This window comes from Eretmochelys imbricata, chromosome 2 (genome assembly GCF_965152235.1).
Source record: "Eretmochelys imbricata isolate rEreImb1 chromosome 2, rEreImb1.hap1, whole genome shotgun sequence".
NCBI classification, from domain to species: domain Eukaryota; kingdom Metazoa; phylum Chordata; order Testudines; family Cheloniidae; genus Eretmochelys; species Eretmochelys imbricata.
In genome coordinates, this window is record NC_135573.1 from 15,993,397 (window position 1) to 16,014,731 (window position 21,335).

At 41.7% G+C, this 21,335-nt stretch overlaps 1 protein-coding gene across 1 annotated transcript in view; it reads left to right on the forward strand.

Annotated features, from left to right (window-relative positions):
- Positions 1 to 21,335, forward strand: part of NDRG1 (N-myc downstream regulated 1) — a 65,390-nt gene that overhangs the window by 20,082 nt on the left and 23,973 nt on the right. The window contains exons 3-4 of the mRNA XM_077809764.1: positions 3,435 to 3,470; positions 17,053 to 17,158. Coding sequence (XP_077665890.1) covers positions 3,435 to 3,470; positions 17,053 to 17,158 — 142 coding nt within the window. The remainder of the gene's footprint in view (positions 1 to 3,434; positions 3,471 to 17,052; positions 17,159 to 21,335) is intronic.

Here is a 21,335-nt window from a genome sequence, read left to right on the forward strand (position 1 = left end):
CTTGAACTGCATATTCTTAATATGAAAAATTGTAAAATTCTTACTCTGGTCATAAAGACAAATGCTAGGTATGTGGAAACACTGGGGGCTAATCTTGCTGTGTCTGAAAATCCGAGTAGGACTGGGCCTTGTTATCTAGTCCTCTAATTAAAAAACAAACGTGTACACAAATCCTTTTTTCTCACCCCTGCCTCCTTCATCTGTGTAAATAAAACTTAATACAGGTCATAATATGACACAGCACAAGGAAAGTTGTCCTGTTTTGGTCCCCTTTCAACCATTCCTCCTGCTTAGGGCTGGTCTGCATCATTTTTATGCCACTTTTCAGTTTAGAAACTGATAATTACACTGGTGCAATCATCTAATTTGGATGCAGTTTTATATATTTTTACTGAAACTTACAGAAAAGCTGTACTGATAGAAGCACTTTAAAACAGCACAAAAACTTTGTAAACACACCCTTACTTAACTCTTTATACCACTGTTTCTACTTTAATGTTAGTCGTCTTCCCCCATGTATTGGAGTGTTTGTGGGGTTTTTTTTAAACTTTTTTTGTCCACAGCATTCAAGTTCATTGGCTATCCTAATCATGAATAGGACTAACAGTCTGTGTGCTTCTGTGGATCTGGTTCCACATTCTAATAAATAGTCTAGACCACCTGTACGCTTGGATGGAAAGCACCACTATCCCTAGAACGTCTCATCCCAATGATTTTATAAAGCAGCGCCAATGTCTCAAAAGATGTAGGCCAGATTGTTCTGTTAATCTGCAATTCTAGGCAAATTTTGCCTTCACTTTTTCTGAGTGGAAAGTTGCTGTAATGGGAATACATTCTTAGCAAATAGTTCGCTATTGCCTATGAATGGATCCCTCAGATTTGCCCTTCTTAGTCTTGTTAACATGTGGCTGTAATTCCTGGCAACAGTAAATCTTAAACATCTTTCTGCACTGTTTCCCATGCTAAACTCTTAATTCCTAGATTTGTAACTTTCATCCACCCACCTTCATTAAGATTACACACTCCAAAACTTTGGAAATCCACTAACAAACCATTTTGTTTCAGTTGTGTTAAAATAGTTCTCTGTTCCTCTTACCCAGATTCCAAATTGTTTTCATGCAAACATTCTTGGCAATAAAAGAACAGGAAATCTCTTCAGAAACAAAGATCCTCTTTTCATGTGAATATCACCTGGAATTTAAAGTAAGAGGAGAAGCACTGATCTTAAGCGTGTCATCACTGAAGACTCCTCTTAAACATGTTTTATTTCTAAAAGATGTCAACATCTCTAACAATACACTGCAGAACTCTCTGGATCTCTGTCATGGGCAGATGGAAAATTGGTCTTTTTGAGTAAAAGAGGAATATATACATGTTCTGACCCAAGATGCTACCTTAGTTCTAAACACACAAGCAGTCTTCTAAGTAGCACACAATCTCTCTGGATGCATATTATTTATCTGCTTTTCAGCTCTAGAGTACCACAAAACCCTGTGGTGAATAAGCAAAATAGCTATGCTTTCTACCCTTAACGTTTCCAGAGCTGTCTATGACCTGTTCCTATGTATAACATTGTTCCTGGTTATAACCTAACCAAACCCATTCCTACAAGATATGATTTTTATTTATTTTTAACAGGACCAGCTCTCGGAGGTTTCAGAAACGTCTCATCCTGAAACACTAATGCTTTTTGGAGTTACAAACTTTACATTATATGATATCTTACTGCACAATGAGAGAGTGCCTAGCTACCAATATAAATAGCTTGGTTCTGTAGCCCTCTTGTAATCCAGACTCAGACTTCTGATAAAGCAATCATTCCATTGAGGCCTTGCTTGTGTTTCTAATTGATAGTTTTTTATCATGATGCCATTGGTCAAGACCAAAATGTTAGTCACTAAAGTATCCTGGTTTAGTCGTCTAGGGCCTCATTGCCTCGGGGGGGGGTGTCTGTTTTTTGCATGTATATTTCTCCTTTCACTAGTGTAGCTTGATGAATATGGAGTTCTAGGGTCCTGCTGCTCTTATCCATATTGTCCTCAGCCACCATATCAAAACTTTTTCCTTCCTAGTTAAGTTCTGTTCTTAAAATATATGCAGCTAATATATCTACATTCTTTATTTATTGCACATAGAAATATTTAAGGTGGCATACATTTAGCTCTTTATTGTCTTGAGGCGGTTATAAAGCCTCTTGGCTTGCAGGTAGAGGAGTGGTACCATATGCCTACTTCGTGTTGGGCAGCCTTTAATGGCTTGTTTAGTGTTGATGGCTAACCATAAGGTAAATACCAGGGTTAAGCATCACAATCCTTGTCTATAAAAGAAAAGGAGTACTTGTGGCACCTTAGAGACTAACCAATTTATTTGAGCATGAGCTTTCGTGAGCTACAGCTCACTTCATCAGATGCATACCGTGGAAACTGCAGCAGACTTTATATATACACAGAGAATATGAAACAATACCTCCTCCCACCCCACTGTCCTGCTGGTAATAGCTTATCTAAAGTAATCTTCAGGTTAGGCCATTTCCAGGACAAATCCAGGTTTTCTAAATGGCCTAACCTGAAGATTACTTTAGATAAGCTATTACCAGCAGGACAGTGGGGTGGGAGGAGGTATTGTTTCATATTCTCTGTGTATATATAAAGTCTGCTGCAGTTTCCACGGTATGCATCTGATGAAGTGAGCTGTAGCTCACGAAAGCTCATGCTCAAATAAATTGGTTAGTCTCTAAGGTGCCACAAGTACTCCTTTTCTTTTTGCGAATACAGAGTAACACGGCTGTTACTCTGAAACCAATCCTTGTCTATGTAAGGCAGGAGAGATTTAACCCTCAGAACAAACAAGTAGTCTCATTGGCTTAAGTGGAAATTCACATAAATAACAGCTGCATGAATGAACTGTGAAACATTAGCGCATGTTCAAACAGAGGCTCTCAACCTTTCTGAGGCCTCCCTGCTTGATGACCCCACAAAAACCTGCGTGCAGTCCCTAAGGGGTCTCGGATTCTAATATAATGTAACTTTCCAGGGTAGGGGAGCCCTAAAAGAGTGCTGTCTAGCTGCTAGAACAAGGAATGGGAGTTAAAATTCTTGGATTCTATTCAGTTCTGACTTGTTCATTGACTTAATTCATTACTTTAGGTTAAACATTAGCTTCTCTGTACTTCACTATACGTGCTATAAATTAAGCAAGTATATCTGTCAAAGCATAACTAGTGTCTGTAAAATACTTGGGGCTAAGTTGTTCACTTGCTGAGTAAAACTCCCATTAAAGGTAATGGAAGTCTTACTGTATTTTGGTGGGGAAGGGAGTGGCTATAGAATTTGGTCTCTTGTAAATTTGGGAGCTTCACTGAGTGTATATACTTGGACTAATTTTGCAGCTGCAATGCATATCTGCATTAATATGTTACAAATCTCTCTTCACAGGGAATCACTCGCCTTCTTCAAGATTTTGATGTTCAGGCAAGTAAACACTTTTTTTTCCACTCTTCCATTTGGTAAACCAATTTATGCAAAATTTGATCAAAAGTGTGACTTATTCAAAAACAATGTAATAGCAAAGCATGAAGCTGAATAGTATCAATTATTTCATAACATTGTGAAGAGGTCTTCAGAAACTGGTTCTGAGGAAGTATCCACTTAAAGAGGGGAAAAAGCATTGCAAGTAGTTTTATTTTGCTAATGAGGATGTGACTGGCTGACTGGATGAAGGTGAAATCAATTGTTATTGGCAGGTAGGTCTTGTGTGCCTTGTATAGTGTCTAGTTTCCAAGAGATTCTTGGAGCATGTTGAGCAGTGGAAAGCAGTTAATGTCTACACTTGTAGGTTTTTTTCCAGAAAAGTCCATTGTCTGCAGTTTTAAACTTGTGAATTGTCCACGTCCAGTTCAAAGAGTGATGTCTTTGCCATTAGCCACACTTGTCTTTGAAGGCCTGGTAGACTTCCCAAATTTTTCAGTCTCTTTACTTGAAGTTGTGGTGGCTCTTGTTTTTAGTAGTACCCTCTTTAGTCAAAGATGGTTGATCAGGTTAATCTAAACAAATGTCCAGAAACACTGTTGCTTATTCTTTCCATGTTGCCTGTGTTTACATCTTTGCCAGTTCATGTAACTTTGAAACAATATTTTAATGTTCACATTTTCCATTTTTCCATTTCTCTTACTTGACTCAAATGGATGTTTTGCCTGAGTAAGGACTGTAAGATTGTTCCTCTGTTCATACATCAGAATTTGCCAGAGCCCATAGACAATGTAAAAACCCCACCCTTTTGGCGTGGGACCTTAACTTATCATTCTTGTCCAAAGGATGCAGGGAGGCAGTTTCTCCATGAAATGAGTGGCATTAAATACAGTATCAGACGTCTGCTGATGAAGTTTAGGGGAGTAGATACTGGAAAGATGTACTGGATTTTGCAAGTTTGTACTGTATCTGCTGTGCAATTTTGCTATGAAAATACAGCACTTAAAACACAGGAACAAGCCTTAGTTTATTATTTACAGTAAATATCTGTTTTATAGCATCTATTCAAGTAAATCCTTTTTCTATCTTTGTGAATTCTGGCACTCTACCCTAAATCTAGTTAACTACATATATCAAAGAATTGTTGCAAAAGCAGGCTTTTTTTAAGCAGCACATGGAAGATAAGATTTCAGTTTGGGTCCAGATTGATCAATTGTTCCAAATTAATCTGAATCCCAGATTAAGTTTGCTAACTGGAGTATTGCAATATTTTGGTTAAATATGACTAGAAATGACCTTTTGTGTCCTGTCTCTATTCTGACTACTTTAATTTCAAATTTGCATGATTTATAAATCAGTCTTAACTGCAAGAATGAAACCAAAAATAAAAATTCAGATATTTAACAGCCACTAATCCAGACCAACAGGTTTTTTGTCCTGAGTGTTTAGCCAACAATAACTTTGTGTAAACTCCTGCTCTATGATCTTTCTCTTAGCTTACAAGACAGCTGCCATCTTTAGTAGCAGTTATATATTTTTCTTGAAACACAATAGTCCAGTATATTGAATTGCTACTGGTGATAAGGAAGAGCACTAGAGGTGAAAATGAACCAGTACAGGCTGGTACAGTGTACCAGTACCAGCCTGTATGCAGCCCACACTTTAACATTGCTTCCCCCCACTGACCAGGGAGGCAAAAGGGCAGCTGCCTTGGGGCCAGTGATTTAAAAGGGCCTGGGGCTTTCGGCCACTGTCACTGCTACCACAGCAGCAACCAGAGCCCTGGGTCCTTTAAAAGCACCTCTGGAGCCGCAGGCAGCAGGGGCCAGACAGCATAGATGGGCTGGCTGGGGACACTGACCCCAATCCCACACTACTAAGAATTTATTACTTTCACCCCTGAAGAGCATACATGTGCTGCTAATTAAGGTACCTAAAACTATGCATTTAAATAGGTGGCTTGATTTTTTTTTTCCCCAGAGGTGCTGAGCACCCACAAGCCAAATATTACTGGGAGCTAAGATCACCTGGGGGGGGGGGGAGGGCAATTGGCTTATTTCATGCCTAAATATGGATTTGGAGGCCTACCTTTAGATTCAGAAAAGTTGTTCAAAATCTTATGGGGCTATCTAAAGTATTTGTAAATTAGTTACTTTATTTCTTCCAGTTAATGAAAATTTCAACCTTTTTTTTTTTTTCTGAAACCCCCAACATGCTGTAAAAACACCATGGCCCACCTGTGCCACAACTGTTTTCTGCGTATAAAAGCCAGAGCCAGTGTTAAGGGGTAGCAAGCAGGGCAATTGCCTGGGGCCCTGTGCCTCAGGGAACCCTGTAGAGCCAAGTTGCTCAGGCTTCTGCTTCAGCCCTGGGTGGCAGGTCTCAGGGCCCCAGGCTTCAGTCCTGCACAGTAGGGCTTAGGCTTTCTGCCCTGGGCCCCAGCAGGTCTAACACTGGTTCTGTTTGGTGGACCCCCTGAAACCTGCTTGTGGTCCTCCAGGGGCTCCCCAACCCGTGGTTGAGAACCACTGCTATAGACTGCATCTACAATGACATTTGAATTTCAGGAGAAATTTTTAGCTGGTAATGCAATTTTGAGATTAGGAAGTAGTCAGTCTATTTTTATATACCCACCTGAACTGTAAGATTTGGGAGAGAAATAGACAGATTATGATAGTGGGAAATTATGACTGTCAAACCTATAGCAAAACAGTCCCTGTCCTGAAGAGTTTATAATATAATACAAATATATATGGCTGATACCTCCACTCTGTGGAAGCTCTCCACTAAAGAGTATAATAAAAACAAGGGAAAGTTGGTGACACAATTAACTCCTAAATTTTCTCCTGTGTGGCTCAGACATCCCAAACCCATTGGAGGGGGGGAATGCAGAAATTGGGCTTGTTTTTGGCTTAGTTAGCTTGTGAGTTGCTTGTTGCCTAGTTCTTGGCTTGTAGCTTGTTGCTTTCTACACTCTTCTCCCCTCCCCACACCCCCCAATCGGCCACAAGCAAGCAGGGGAAGGGAGGGAGAGAGTTGGGGTGCACAGTGGGCCCAACACAACAGTCCCAGGCTGCACACCAGAAGGATCTAATCACATAGTGTTGGGATTCTTAGGGAGTGGCTTGTTTTGGTCTTGTTTTTGAAATGGGATAGCTTGCTTTTTTTTTTTTTTTTTGGCTTATTGTGAAAGTTGGGGTGTGTATTTACCACGTGAAAGTTGGCAACTATGGTCTGGATATGTTGGCCAGTATTAGTGGGTACTTTACTTAGGTTTTGGAGTTATCCCTTGGAATTGTTAGACATCATAATTCATGAGCACTGGAAATTCTAGAGGTGAGCTGTTTTAACACCAATTTATGCTAAACTGATGCAGAATAGAGCATAAAATTTTTGGTTTTGCATCATAAATATAAGGCCTGGTCTAAACTACAGGGTTAGGACAAATTTAGCTGCATTAGGTCGATTTTAAAAATGACTGCGTCCACACAACCAACCCCGTTCCGTCAACCTAAAGGGCTCTTAAAATCAATATCTGTACTCCTCCGCAATGAGGGGAGTAGTGCTAAAATCGACCTTGCTGGGTTGAATTTGGGGTAGTGTGTGTACATATTGATTGGCTTCCAGGAGCTATCCCAGAGTGCTCTATTGTGAGTGCTCTGGATAGCACTTTCAACTCCGATGCACTAGCCAGGTACACAAGAAAAGCCCTGGGAATTTTTTGAATTTCATTTCCTGTTTGGTCAGCGTGGCGAACTCAGCAGCACAAGTAACCATGCAGTCCCAGAATCACAAACTAGCTCCAGCGTGGACCAAAAGGGAGACGCTGGATCTGATTGCTGTATGGGGAGAAGAATCTGTGCAGGCAGAACTCCTATAAAATAAATCAGCAATAACCCAAATTGAAGTCAATTTTTAGAATTCAGTTTTATACAGTCAATTGCATATGTCCACACTAAGTGCATTAAGTCAGTGGAGTGCATCCTCACTACCATGGCTAGCATTGACTTACAGAGCAGTGCACTGTGGGTAGCTCCATGCTTACCATGGTATGGCATCTGCACAGAGAAAAGGCACAAAACTATTGTCTGACGTTGCTCTCATGGAGGGAGGGGCAACTGATGACATGGACCAAAAACCACCTGCGACAATATTTTTGCCCCATTGGGCATTGGGAGCTTAACCCAGAATTCCAATGGGTGGTGGAGACTGGGATAGCTACCCACAGTGCACCATTCTGTAAATCAATGCTAGCCACAGTAGTGAGGACACACTCCACCGACTTAATGTGCTTAGTGTGGATATATGCAATCAACTGTATAAAATCATTTTCTAAAAATCAACTTCTAGAAGATCAACCTAATGTCATAGTGTAGACATAACCCTAAGCAGGTAAGGGTTGGTAGACATTATTGGTCATAATTTTCCTAATTATGATCACACTTAAAGTTTTATAGCTGACAACCCACTTTTGATTTACCAAATAACTGAAGGCAACTGTTTCTGCTGCACTATAGTTGTAGGTGGCAGAGATGAGTTTTAATCATTTTTTAAAAATTCATGGCTATTGGCCATCATTGTTCACTGGAAAAGTGACCATCAATTCATCTCCCCCTACTGCTTTGTCTTTCTTACAAAAAGAACCATGTCATAAAATTGACAAGAAGAGCTTCTTTTTTTCCAATACTATAGGGGCACATTCCCAGCTGATGCAAATAGTCATAGCTGCAGTGATCAGCCCCATTGCTGTGCTCTCCCAAATGGATGATTGAGGGGAGATAATGTTTCAACATCACACTGTAATTAGCAAATGGGTTAACAATCACTGGCCAGAACTAAACTAGAGTTCCTGCAATAAGGTACCAAAATCTCCTCTAGAGACATTGGTAATACAGAGTGTTATAAATGGCCTGACACTGAGTAACTACAATTGCTATGGAAGACAGTGGTGCTGAGCGCCACTGAAATCGCTGTTTAAGGTGCCCAACTCCATCCTCCTGGAGCAGGGAGGTTTTTGACCACTAAACTGAAAATTAAACATGGGGGCCTAAATTTTAAATGGATAAACTGACCAAGCTTTTACACAGAACTAAACATAGGTAAAATGTGGTGACTGTCTTTCTTTAAAAAAAAATAAAAATCCGTGAACAGTTTTAGACCAACATTACCCTGCAATTAGAGAACCAGACATTGCATGCTAAATTAGAAGTGTCAATGCTTTGTACATCTAAAAATCAATAGAGGAATAGAATGAAATTAAATAGAACATAAACAGTAGTTAGTAACTGGGATTTTAAATTTTCACTTTGTCATCCAAGAAGTTATAAGTAATGTGGATTTAAAACAAGCCTAAAGGGGAATACTGTTTGCACAAGTTCAGGTTAATATATTTTTAAAAAAAGCTGCTTCCCTAGAATTTCTTGACGGAGGGAGACCTGTGTGTGGAATGAAGTAGTGGTACACTTTAAATAAAAGCACTTCAAGAGACTATGGGATTAAGGATAAGCTTTTAGCTTTCAAATCGTGTTGATGTAGCACTAGTTTGAGTTGAAACACAATATTTGGCTTCAAGCAAGATACCTACTTAACTTTTTTTATTTAGTGTCCACAATGCTCTGAGCATATATCCCATAACTTAAACTGTAAACATATCCAGTTTAACCCCCCTTCCTCAACAGTCTAAGGCTATGGCTACACTACAAGGCTTTTAGTGGCACAGCTGTGCCCCTACAGCCATATCACTAAAAGGCATGTGGTGTGGCTACTGCTTGTCAGCAGGAGAGAGCTCTCTCCTGCTGACAAAGAGCTGTTCACTCTAGCCTTTCTTTGGTAAAAACTTTTGTCGTTCGGGGGTAGTGGGTTTTTTGTTTAACACCCCAAATGACACAATTTTGCCAATGAAGTGCCAGTGTAGACAAAGCCTTAGAGGAAATAAATGGGCTTCTTTGCATGCTAGCAGTGTACAAATTGCTTCACTCCTCTAACCTTATGACTACACAACAGTGTCATTTGATGACCAAAAAGTCTATTTTAAAATGGATAAACTCTTTTCAGACTAAGATGTCTTCTCTCAAATTGCATTATATAGAACATTACCATAACTGGTGTGAGATTTTTTTTTTTTGTTTATAGGACACTCAGTAGGGATGTGCCTCTTTTAAAAGCTAGAGATATAAGACCAGATGGCACATTTGTCTTTATCCTTCTATCGGATTAGTGTACCTTGGATTTTTTTCCAAGACTGTTTTTAATACAAACTGGTCAGTGAAGAGCCTCTTAATATAACATTGACATTGATTGGGATGTGCTGCCATCTGTTTTTGGTGCTTTACATTTTAAAACACTCATCCCACACATCGCATGGACAGATCTCTGGATCGCTAAGGATCAGTGGAGATGTGAAGTAGTTAGCGTTATATAAAGGAAACTGATTTGATTTGGCCAGGTATAAGAATTTCTGGAATTCTTAATTAAACTCTTGTGGGGAAAATAGCTTGTCGGTTACAAATCTATACCATGGTCTCCTAATAAAGACTGAATTACACCTTCTTTAAAAGAGCAGTCTTATTCACATCAACCATTTGAATTTTGTCTCCCTGTCCTACATGTGATTCAACCAAAAATAGTTTGATGCTGGGGGTTGAAATTGAGACAAACTTTAGATTGGGTAAATTGGAATAGTGAAGGGTCAGTGGGTTGCATAGGTTAAATGTTAATACCTTTGTCTAGCTGAAGTCTAAAGATCTTTCTGCCAAATGGATGAAATGGAAAAAAGTATTTAAAGTCTAATGTAGACTCTTCTATAAGAGGGGAGTTTTGTTCTTTCCAGTGGCAACCACTAAACTGGAGAGAGTTTACAGCAGCTACCATGCAGTCGTATCCCATACCAGTTACCTCTCTAGCTAGAATAAAAAATAATTGTATGATATGTGAGCTTGTACTAAATCCATAAATGCTGTAGTTCATGCCTTGTTTAGAAAATAAGGCATATAAGTGCAAAATAAGTGTCTGCATGTGTCTGATCATTCCTGTTGGAAGAAAGTGCTATTTTAAAGTCATTGTCTAGAAATTCTTACTAGAAGCTTCTTCAAAGACACATTTTTCTGAAAAGTACTGAATCTACTTTTACCTTGGCGCAGGGGGTGGGGGGGGGAATAGACCTTGAGATTAAAAGCTTTGAATTTTCTTGTATCTGAAATAGTTTAGTTTGGAATTTTGCTTCTGCCAGTGTGCATGAAGATAACAAGAGTTGCATCCAGAATTAATTATTTGACTTATGTGTATTAAGTGTGTGGAGGGTTCCCCCCTCAGAATAGGTAGGGGGTGTGTGTATGTGTTGCATTATGTACAGTGGAGAGTTACATTTTCACCTTTTTGGTAGTTGTCTGAACTGTATTGAATAGGCATTTCTTCTGGTCAAACCTGACTCAAATTCTATTTAAGAATGACGTCCTCCTAAATTTGTTTTGGTTTTCTGTATGGAGCTTCACAGGAGCTGTGAGCTTATGCAGAATAGCAGCTTGTTTATATAACCCGGTTTTCTACAGAGTCAAACTAAAACCTGCTGCTTGTTTCTGCCTAGTGACTTGTTGGATTTATATCATACTGCTGTGTCTAAAAATGGTGCTGGATGTGGAAGATACTGCTTATCTAATAAATAATGCAGTAAGTATTGATCTGGGGTGTGTAAAAAGACTTTTGAGACTGAACATTAGTGACATTGAACATAGGTGAGATAAAGTGTTATCTAAACTCACTTGGTGTTTGTGCATCTTGCATTTTTGGTGCATAAACCAAAAATGTGAATAAATGACTAAAGAAACTTGAGTGGAATTTACAAATTCTAGCATTTACTTTCAGCATTAGATGTTGAAGGTGTACTGTGTATTTAATAATATTACTGAGTTGTGAATTGGATTAAAGGTGAAGGTTTTTGTTTGTGTTTTTGACCCTATTTACAAGTATTAGGTATTCTGGCTTTGTACTGTAAAGGTGTTTGTTTGGATGTAGATGTATATTCATTCCTCTGTGCAGTCCTTTAATTTTGAGAAACAAAGCTACCCTGAAAGTATGCCTTAAGGCAAAACTCTTCTTTCTTTTTAAAAAAAAAAAAAGGGGGGGGGTGTCAAGTAAAGCATGCCTGGAGGTAGCTAGGACTAAGGTTCTACTAAGCACTATTGCTCTTACCTGAATTTCATTGCTTGGCTAGTCACTCATTACAAAAGATAATGCTCAAGTGTAGTTTAGCTTTCTTTGTTTTTATTTCAACTATCTTTTAGTACTGATTTTCACAGAAGCATAGAAATGTAGGGCTGGCCAGGACACTAAAGTAATCAAATCCAGCCTCCTGTGCTGAGGCAGGACCAAGTAAACCTAGACCATCCTTGCAGGTGTTTGTCTAACCTGGTCTTAAACCTCCCATGATGGGGATTCCACAAATTCCCTTAAGTCTATTTCAGAGTTTAACTACCCTTACTGCAGATTAAGCTCCTTACTTCTGGTTTTAACTCAGTAGAGATGGAGAACCTTCAATCATAGTCCTCTTGATAACAGCCCTTAACATATTTGAAGACTATCAGGTCCCCTTACAGCTGCTTTTTTTCCCCAAGACTAAACATGAAGAGTTTTTTAACCTTTCCTCATAGATCAGGCTTTCTAAGCCTTTCATCATTTTTGTTGCTCTTCTCTGGATTCTCTTCAGTTTGCCCACATATTAAAGGGTGGCACCCAGAATTGGACACACTATTCCAGCTGAGGGCTCACCAGTGCTAAGCAGAGTGGGACAATTACCACCTGTCTTACACCACGCTTCTGTTAGTAGATCTCAAAATACTAGCCCTTTTCCACAACTGCATCACATTGCTGACTCATAATCAATTTGTGATCCATTATAGCCCCAGATCCTTTAACAGTACTACCGCTTAGCCAGTTATCCCCATTTTGTAGTTGTACATTTGATTTCCCCCCTTTCCTAAGTGAAGCACTTGTCTTTAATGAATTGTATCCTGTTGACTTCAGACCAATTTGTCAAGATAATTTTGAATTCTAATCCATCCGCAAATGCTTGCACAAACCCTTCTAGTGGTCACTTGCAAATTTTATAATCATACTCTCCATTCCATTATTCAAGTCATTAATGAAAATATTGAATAGTACAGACCAGGAGTGACCCCTGTGGAATTCCAGTAGATATGTCCTCTGACACTGAGCCACTGATAGCTGCTATTTGAGTAGTCGTACAACTGGTTGTACACCTACCTCATAACTTCATCTAGACCCCACTTCCCTACTTAACGTATGGGAATGTTATGTGGGACTGTCAAGCCTTACTAAAATCAAAATACATGTCTGCTGCTTTGCCCCATCCCCTAAGCCAGTAACACTGTCAAAGAAGCAAATTAGGCTGGTTTGGCATGCTTAGTTGTCTGTTCCTTAACTCTAATATCCTTCTAGCTGCTTACAAACGGTTTGCTTAATAACTTGTTCCAGCATCTTTGAGTATCAAAGCTAGGCTGACTGGTCTTTAATTTCCCAGGTCTTCTTTGTTCCCTTTTTTAAAAGATAGTCCTATATTTGCTCTTCTCCATCTTTGTGAGAACCTCACTTATCCTCATAAAGAAAAGGAGGACTTGTGGCACCTTAGAGACTAGCAAATTTATTTGAGCATAAGCTTTTGTGAGCTACAGCTCACTTCATCAGATGAAGTGAGCTGTAGCTCACGAAATCTTATGCTCAAATAAATTTGCTAGTCTCTAAGGTGCCACAAGTCCTCCTTTTTTCTTTTTGCAGATACAGACTAACAGCTGCTACTCTGAAACTTATCCTCATGTGTTCTTGAAGATTGCTTCAGCTGGTTCCTTAAAATTTATCCTAAGGTACTTATCAGGCCCTGCTAACTTGAATGTATTTAACTTATCTAAATATTGTGATGTTCCCCTGACATTATCTGGACCAGTAATCTGCTAGGTCACTCCAATCCTTGATTCTGGGAGCCAGCCTTACCCTGCTCTGCTGTGAGAACCCTCACTCCTGGGCTGTTCACACACAGCCTCTAGCATGTAAGCTGCTCCCAGCTACATGAGTGAGCACTTTTGGCCAGGCACTGCTTGATTGTGCAACCAAATGACACTAGCCAATACCCCTGGTCCCAGCCACAATCCTAGGAGCCTCTCTTTTGCAGTGTCCAGTTATGACCCCTGGATGTTGCAAGCTTATGTGAGTTCATCAATTTAACAAAGAAATTGATCTGCATTAGGCTTCTTATCCCAAGAGGAGTCTGACACTTCCAATCAAATTCACTGCTTCAGGTAGAATAAACACTGTTTTATTAACTAAAGATAGATTTTAAGTGATTATAAGTCCAAGTATAACAAGTCAGATTTGGTCAAATGAAATAAAAGCAAAACACATTTTAATCTGATCTTACCACTTCCAGTGCTCTTACAAACTTAGATGCTTCTCACCGCTGGCTGGCTGCCTTTCAGCCAGGCTCTCCCCCTTTTGATTAGGACTTCAGTCAGTTGGTGGTATCTGTAGATGGAGGTGGGAGAGAGAGCATGGCAAATATGTATGTCTGTCTCTCCCTTCCCTTTTATCATGTCCTTTCTTCCCTCTTGGCTTTGCCCCCCCTTCAGAGTCAGGTGAGCATTACCTCATCGTAGTCCCAAACTGACCAAGGAATGTGGGGGGGGGGCGACTCAAGAGTCCAACCAATCCTTTGTTGCTGCCTAGGTTAGTGTCCTTTGTTCCTGTGTGGCTGGGCTGGGTATGTCCAATACATGCCCTGATGTGTGAACTGCCCCTCTGCTCTTGGAGTTTTTGTCTGGGCTTATTTTAAACCATGAGGACACATTTTCAGCTTCATAACTATATACATGAAATTGCAACCTATAACATTACTAGAACAACAATGCTCAGTGCATTATAAGCCTTCCGAAGACACTGGACATGACAAACTTTGCATTGGATACCACACAATCATTTTATAAGGATGCAGGGTGTTCCACTGAGGTATAGTGTCACAATTGTTCTTTTCCTATTTTGGCTTGCATTCCTTCCCCCTTGTAGTTATTAACTGGTGGGTAGGGTGGAGTATGCTATGGGACTGAAAACATTTGACATATCTCATGAATAAGTATTGTAAGTACATATCACTAGATAAGCATTGTCAATCATAATGTAGACAACAAACGTGAATAAAATATTTCACAAACTCCTATATTCACCACCACCACCTCTTTTGGCATTTAAAACCTAAGGAGACTTAAGTCGAGAATTTTGTACTAATGGTCACATGTATGTATGATCAGCTGAAAACTTCAAACTTTTTTTTAAAAAAAAAAAATCATGTAGATGTTAGACTTCTTAGTACAAGGTTGAACCACAACTCCTATAGCTACTGCTCCCAGGGGGCATTCTGCACCCAAAAATTAATTCTGTGCAAAAAATCTGCAACAAAATTCTGCACACTATTTTTAAAATTCTGCCAATTTTATTTGTCAAAATAACATTACATAATCACATCAGTTTCAAATATTTTGGTAATAAGTTTCAAAATACCAGTCAGTAAGTATGTCTGTAACAATACAAATACACAATTCCCCCAGGAATAGTGAGTTAAGGAAACCCCTATGAAAACCCAGTTCCAGTTTGTCGCCTCCCTCCCCCAGAGCCCAGCTAGGGGTCCAAACACCCACACTCTTCTCCCCCCCCACCCCCCCCCAGCCATGGTGCCCTCCCAGCCAGTGCACTCAAGCCCAGTTGCAGGGTCCCCCAGCCCAGGTACAAGCATTCCCTTCCCCCTGACACCTGCTCCCTCCCCCCACCAGAGCCCAGGGATCCAGAGGGAGAAACAGCCAGATACTTGGTCCCAGGCTTGCATGGAGTTGCCTGTGCATTGCCATCTCCTTCCCTCAGGGTGTGCTGGGAACTGCAGCTGCCAGGAGCCCTCTAGCTCCCTCCACCCAGCAGTGTCTTCTATGTGTGAGCTGGATCTAGTGGCAGCCAGCAGCACTGCAGCCCATTTCTGGGGGAAAGGGGGGAGAAATTATGCACACGCAACATTAAATTTCTGCAAAATTCTGCATTTCACAGTGGTGCAGAATTTCCCCAGGAGCAAGCTACTGATAACTCCTTAATGAGAAATGTAGCCCCCTAACAATGGCCTCCCTCAGAGTGCTGTCAGTCTAAACTTCGGACTAGTACAGTATAAGTGTTTGTCATTTAACACTTGTAGGCATAGTGAGAGATGTCTGTTTTTTATTTGTACTAATTTGTATTTGTTTAGTGTCTTCCTCTAATGGAGTTAAGATTTGGGCTACCACTAGTTGTTATAACACTCATGGAGTGGTTTTATCTAGTACTGACCACAGACATATTAGGATGACTGCATCATCTCTCTATCTGAGTGTGACACTTTTTTTTGTGTGGATGCTTACAGTAAAAATCAGTGAAGTTCACTGGGCACTTTGCCATAGTGAAACTTACTCTTTAAAGTAGAGGGCTATGTTTGTAGTCATGACAAGCACCACAGTGTAGCATGGCTACAACAGCACTGCATGTGTCTGTTTAACTGACTTCTGTACAGGCTGTTAATGGTGGTTATTTATTGGCCAAGTTTGCAAGGCCTTATAGTCACTTCATAGCCTTTATCTCTTTGGATAATGTAACACTAACTTTTGAACACCATATCCAGTCAATCCCAGAACTTCAGGGAGTGTTCAAGGCATTAGAGGACAGAATGTTGGTTTTTTTGGTGATAATTGGAAAACTGAAAGGAAGAAATGGGGGAGGGCAACAACACATTAGACCCTAGCATCTTGTTAGCTGAGCTAGTTGCTTCAGTTGCCCATTTAATTGTTTGTAGATCAAATAACCAGTTGATGGTGTCCGTTAATGCTGGAATGCATTAATAGTATTCACTTTAGGTCTGCCCATTTTCTCAGTACATTTTGAGAAACGTTTTCTTCCTAAAAGACCAAAGAAAGGAGAAAAAATGATTGGGATGGGAAGGGTGGCAGGCATGTGGGATTGGAGAAGCATGTAAAACACCTGGTGGGGGTAGAATGGGGGACTCTGGTGGGAGACACAGATCCTCTGGCATGGAGGGGGACTGAGGGGCGCACAACCCCTAGAATGTGGGGAATGATCAATTCTAGTATGGGGGGACATCCTGGCCTTGGCATGAAGGAGGGTTGCATTGAGTCTCTAAAATAGAGGGGAATGGGAGGATGGCATATGGAGCTTGTGGTGGAGAATGGAGGGATACAATGGGCCCTTTGCATGTGCAATAAGCTTGGCCTACAGAAGCAGCAAAATGTATGGCACCCCCCCAGTCTGTCTTAGTCCAATTTTAAAACTTCTATCAACACCATCCAGTGCTCTTGCCATCTATCCCATAAGATAAAAATGACCATGAACTTGGTGTCTGTATCAAGAGTCTGAATATTGCTGTGATGAGTTCCTTATTGTTTTTCCTTTCACTTTGAATGATGTCCAAATTATGCTGGATGTGCATGATGCAAAAGATCAAGTTAGTGTCTGAGTGAAGCATTTAAATAAGTAATCACTTGTTTCTTATTCGCAGGAGCAAGATGTTGAGACCCTTCATGGCTCTGTCCATGTTACTATGTATGGGACTCCCAAAGGAAACAGGCCTGCCATCCTAACATACCATGATATTGGATTGAATCGTAAGTGTGATCTTTCATACAGCTGGCCATCACTGTGCTGTTGTAACAGCTGATCACTTTGTGGTTCTTTAACTTACATCCTGCCATGATCCTTGCAGCACATTTGTTTTCAGGGGTAAAATTAGGATCTTGGTGTGGCAGCTTGCCAATAAATTGTTGATCAGTGCAGGTTGATCCAGACTGGCCTTTGCTGCATCCCAGACTTCACTATGAGCCATTCCATAAAACCAATATGGAGGTACAGAGGAACAAGGGGCCCAGATTTTGTTCATGGTAGACTTTGGGCTAGCTGGCAGTCAGGAGGAAGGAAATGAGCCTGAATGCAGGCAAATAGGAGCAGAAAGTGGTGCCCTTTGACAGCTTTCCACTAAGATAAATGGCATCAAAAGACTAATTGTTGGCATGTGTGGAGCCACTCTTACCTCTCAGACATGATTTCCTTAATACCCTGTTTTTAAGGGAGAAAGTGGCTTGAATTCTGAGTATCCTAGAATATCAGGGTTGGAAGGGACCTCAGGAGGTCATGTAGTCCAACCCCCTGCTCAAAGCAGGACCAATTCCCAACTAAATCATCCCAGCCAGGGCTTTGTCAAGCCTGACCTTAAAAACTTCTAGGGAAGGAGATTCCACCACCTGCCTAGGTAACGCATTCCAGTGTTTCACCACCGTCCAAGTGAAAAAGTTTTCCTAGTATCTAATCTAAACCTCCCCCACTGCAACTTGAGACCATTACTCCTTGTTCTGTCATCAGCTATCACTGAGAACAGTCTAGATTCATCCTCTTTGGAACCCCCTTTCAGGTAGTTGAAAGCAGCTATCCAATCCCCCCTCATTCTTCTCTTCCGCAGACAAAACAATCCCAGTTCCCTCAGCCTCTCCTCAAGTCTTGTGTTCCAGTCCCCTAATTATTTTTGTTGCCCTCTGCTGGATGCTTTCCAATTTTTCCACATCCTTGTAATGTGGGGCCCAAAACTGGACACAGTACTCCAGATGAGGCCTCACCAATCTCAAATAGAGAGGAACAATCACATCCCTCGATCTGCTGGCAATGCCCCTACTTATACAGCCCAAAATGCCATTGGCCTTCTTGGCAACAAGGGCACACTGTTGACTCATATCCAGCTTCTCGTCCACTGTAACCCCTACGTCCTTTTCTGCAGAACTGCTGCCTAGCCATTCGGTCCCTAGTCTGTAGCAGTGCATGGGATTCTTCTATCCTAAGTGCAGGACTCTGCACTTGTTGAACCTCATCAGATTTCTTTTGGCCCAATCCTCCAATTTGTCTAGGTCCCTCTGTATCCTATCCCTACCCTCCAGCGTATCTACCTCTCCTCCCCGTTTAGTGTCCTCTGCAAACTTGCTGAGGGTGCAATCCACACAATCCTTCACATTATTCGTGAAGATATTGAACAAAACCAGCCTGAGGACCGACCCTTGGGGCACTCCACTTGATACCGGCTGCCAACTAGACATGGAGCCATTGATCGCTACGCGTTGAGCCCAACAATCTAGCCAACTTTCTATCCACCTTCACCTTTAACTTGCTGGCAAGAATACTGTTGGAGACCGTGTCAAAAGCTTTGCTAAAATCAAGAAACACATCCACTGCTTTCCCCTCATCCACAGAGCCAGTTATCTTGTCATAGAAGGCAATTAGATGAGTCAAGCATGACTTGCCCTTGGTGAATCCATGCTGACTGTTCCTGATCACTTTCCTCTCCTCCAAGTGCTTCAGAAGTGATTCCTTGAGGACCTGCTCCATGATTTTTGCAGGGACTGAGGTGAGGCTGACTGGCCTGTAGTTCCCAGAATCCTCCTCCCCTTTTTTTAAAGATGGACACTACATTAGCTTTTTTCCAGTCATCCAGGACCTCTCCCAGTCGCCATGAGTTTTCAAAGATAATGGCCAATGGCTCTGCAATCACATCCGCCAACTCCTTTAGCACTCTCGGATGCAGCGCATCCGGCCACATAGACTTGTGCTCGTCCAGCTTTTCTAAATAGTACCGAACCACTTCTTTCTCCATAGAGGGCTGGTCACCTCCTCCCCATGGTGTGCTGCCCAGTGCAGTAGTCTGGGAGCTGACCTTGTTCGTGAAGACAGAGGCAAAAAAAGCATTGAGTACATTAGCTTTTTCCACATCCTCTGTCACTAGGTTGCCTCCCTCATTCAGTAAGGGGCCCATACTTTCCTTGACTTTCTTCTTGTGGCTAACATACCTGAAGAAACCCTTCTTGTTACTCTTAACAGCTCTTGCTAGCTGCAACTCCAGGTGTGATTTGGTCTTCTTGATTTCACTCCTGCATGCCCGAGCAATATTTATACTCTTCCCTGGTCATTTGTCCAATTTTCCACTTCTTGTAAGCTTCTTTTTTGTATTGAAGATCAGCAAGGATTTCAGTTAAGCCAAGCTGGCCGCCTGCCATATTTGCTATTCTTTCTACACATCAGGATGGTTTGTCCCTGTAACCTCAATAAGGATTCTTTAAAATACAGCCAGCTCTCCTGGACTCCTTTCCTCCTCATGTTCTCCCAAGGGATCCTGCCCATCAGTTCCCTGAGGGAGTCTGCTTTTCTGAAGTCTAGGGTCCATATTCTGCTGTTCTCCTTTCTTCCCTGTGTCAGGATCCTGAACTCTACCATCTTATGGTCACTGCCTCCCAGGTACCTATCCACTTTAGCTTCCCCTATTAATTCTTCCTGGTTTGTGAGTAGCAGGTCAAGAAGAGCTCTGCCCCTAGTTAGTTCCTCCAGCACTTGCATCAGGAAATTGTCCCGTACACTTTCCAAAAACTTCCTGGATTGTCTGTGCACCACTGTATTGCTCTCCCAGCAGATATCAGGGTGATTGAAGTCTCCCATGAGAACCAGGGCCTGCGATCTAGTAACTTCTGTGAGTTGCCAGAAGAAAGCCTCATCCCCCTGGTCCGGTGGTCTCCCAGCAGACTCCCACCACGACATCACCCTTGTTGCTCACACTTCTAAACTTAATCCAGAGACTCTCAGGTTTTTCTGCAGTTTCATACTTGAGCTCTGAGCAGTCATACTACTCCCTTACATACAATGCAACTCCCCCACCTTTTCTGCCCTGCCTGTCCTTCCTGAACAGTTGATATCCATCCATGACAGTACTCCAGTCATGTGAGTTATCCCACCAAGTCTGTTGTTCCAATCACATCATTCCTTGACTGCCAGGACTTCCAGTTCTCCCTGCTTCTTTCCCAGGCTTTTTCCATTTGTGTATAGGCACTTGAAGTCACTGATCATCCCTTTCTCAGTATGAGGCAGGAGCCCTGCCCTCTCGCATGCTCCTGCTCATGCTTCCTCCCAGTAACCCACTTCCCCACTTACCTCAGGGCTTTGGTCTCCTTTCCCCAGTGAACCTAGTTTAAAGCCCTCCTCACTAGGTTAGCCAGCCTGCTAGCGAAGATGCTCTTCCCTTTCCATTAGTTGGCACCTGTCTCTGCCTAGCACTCCTCCTCCTTCTTGGAACACCATCCCATGGTCAAAGAATCCAAAGCCTTCTCTCTGACACCACCTGTGTAGCCATTCATTGACTTCCACAATTCAACCGTCTCTACCCAGGCCTTTTCCTTCCATGGGGAGGATGGACGAGAAGACTACTTGCTCTGGGAAGAAGGATAAAGGAGTTGGAGGTGCCACATAGTCTGCAGTGATCCGCTCAAGGTCATTCTTGGCAGTATCATTGGTGCCCATGTGGAGAAGCAGGAAGGGGTAGCGATCCAAGGGCTTGATGAGTCTTGGCAGTGTCTCCGTCACATCGTGAATCCTAGTTCCTGGAAAGCAGCAGACTTCTCGGTTTTCCTGGTCGGGGTGGCAGATGACTCAGTCCCCCTGAGGAGAGAGTCCCCAACCACCACCACCTGCCTCCTTCTCTTGGGAGTGGTGGTTGTGGAACCCCCAAGCCTAGGACAGGGCATCTCATGCCTTCCCATCGGCAGAGATTTTCCCCTCCTGTATAATCCTTGTACCTATAAACAAAATTTTTCTAGATAAAAGGTGAAGGACCTCTGGGTCAAAAATAGCCTATATTTGGGAATCTTCCAAGGACCATGCAGCAACATGTGCTTGATAGGGATTTTGGAGCAGGAAAAGGGTATACTTCACAAAATGACAAAAGGGTGAAAAGAAGCTTGTGGAAGACTCCTTTTTTGA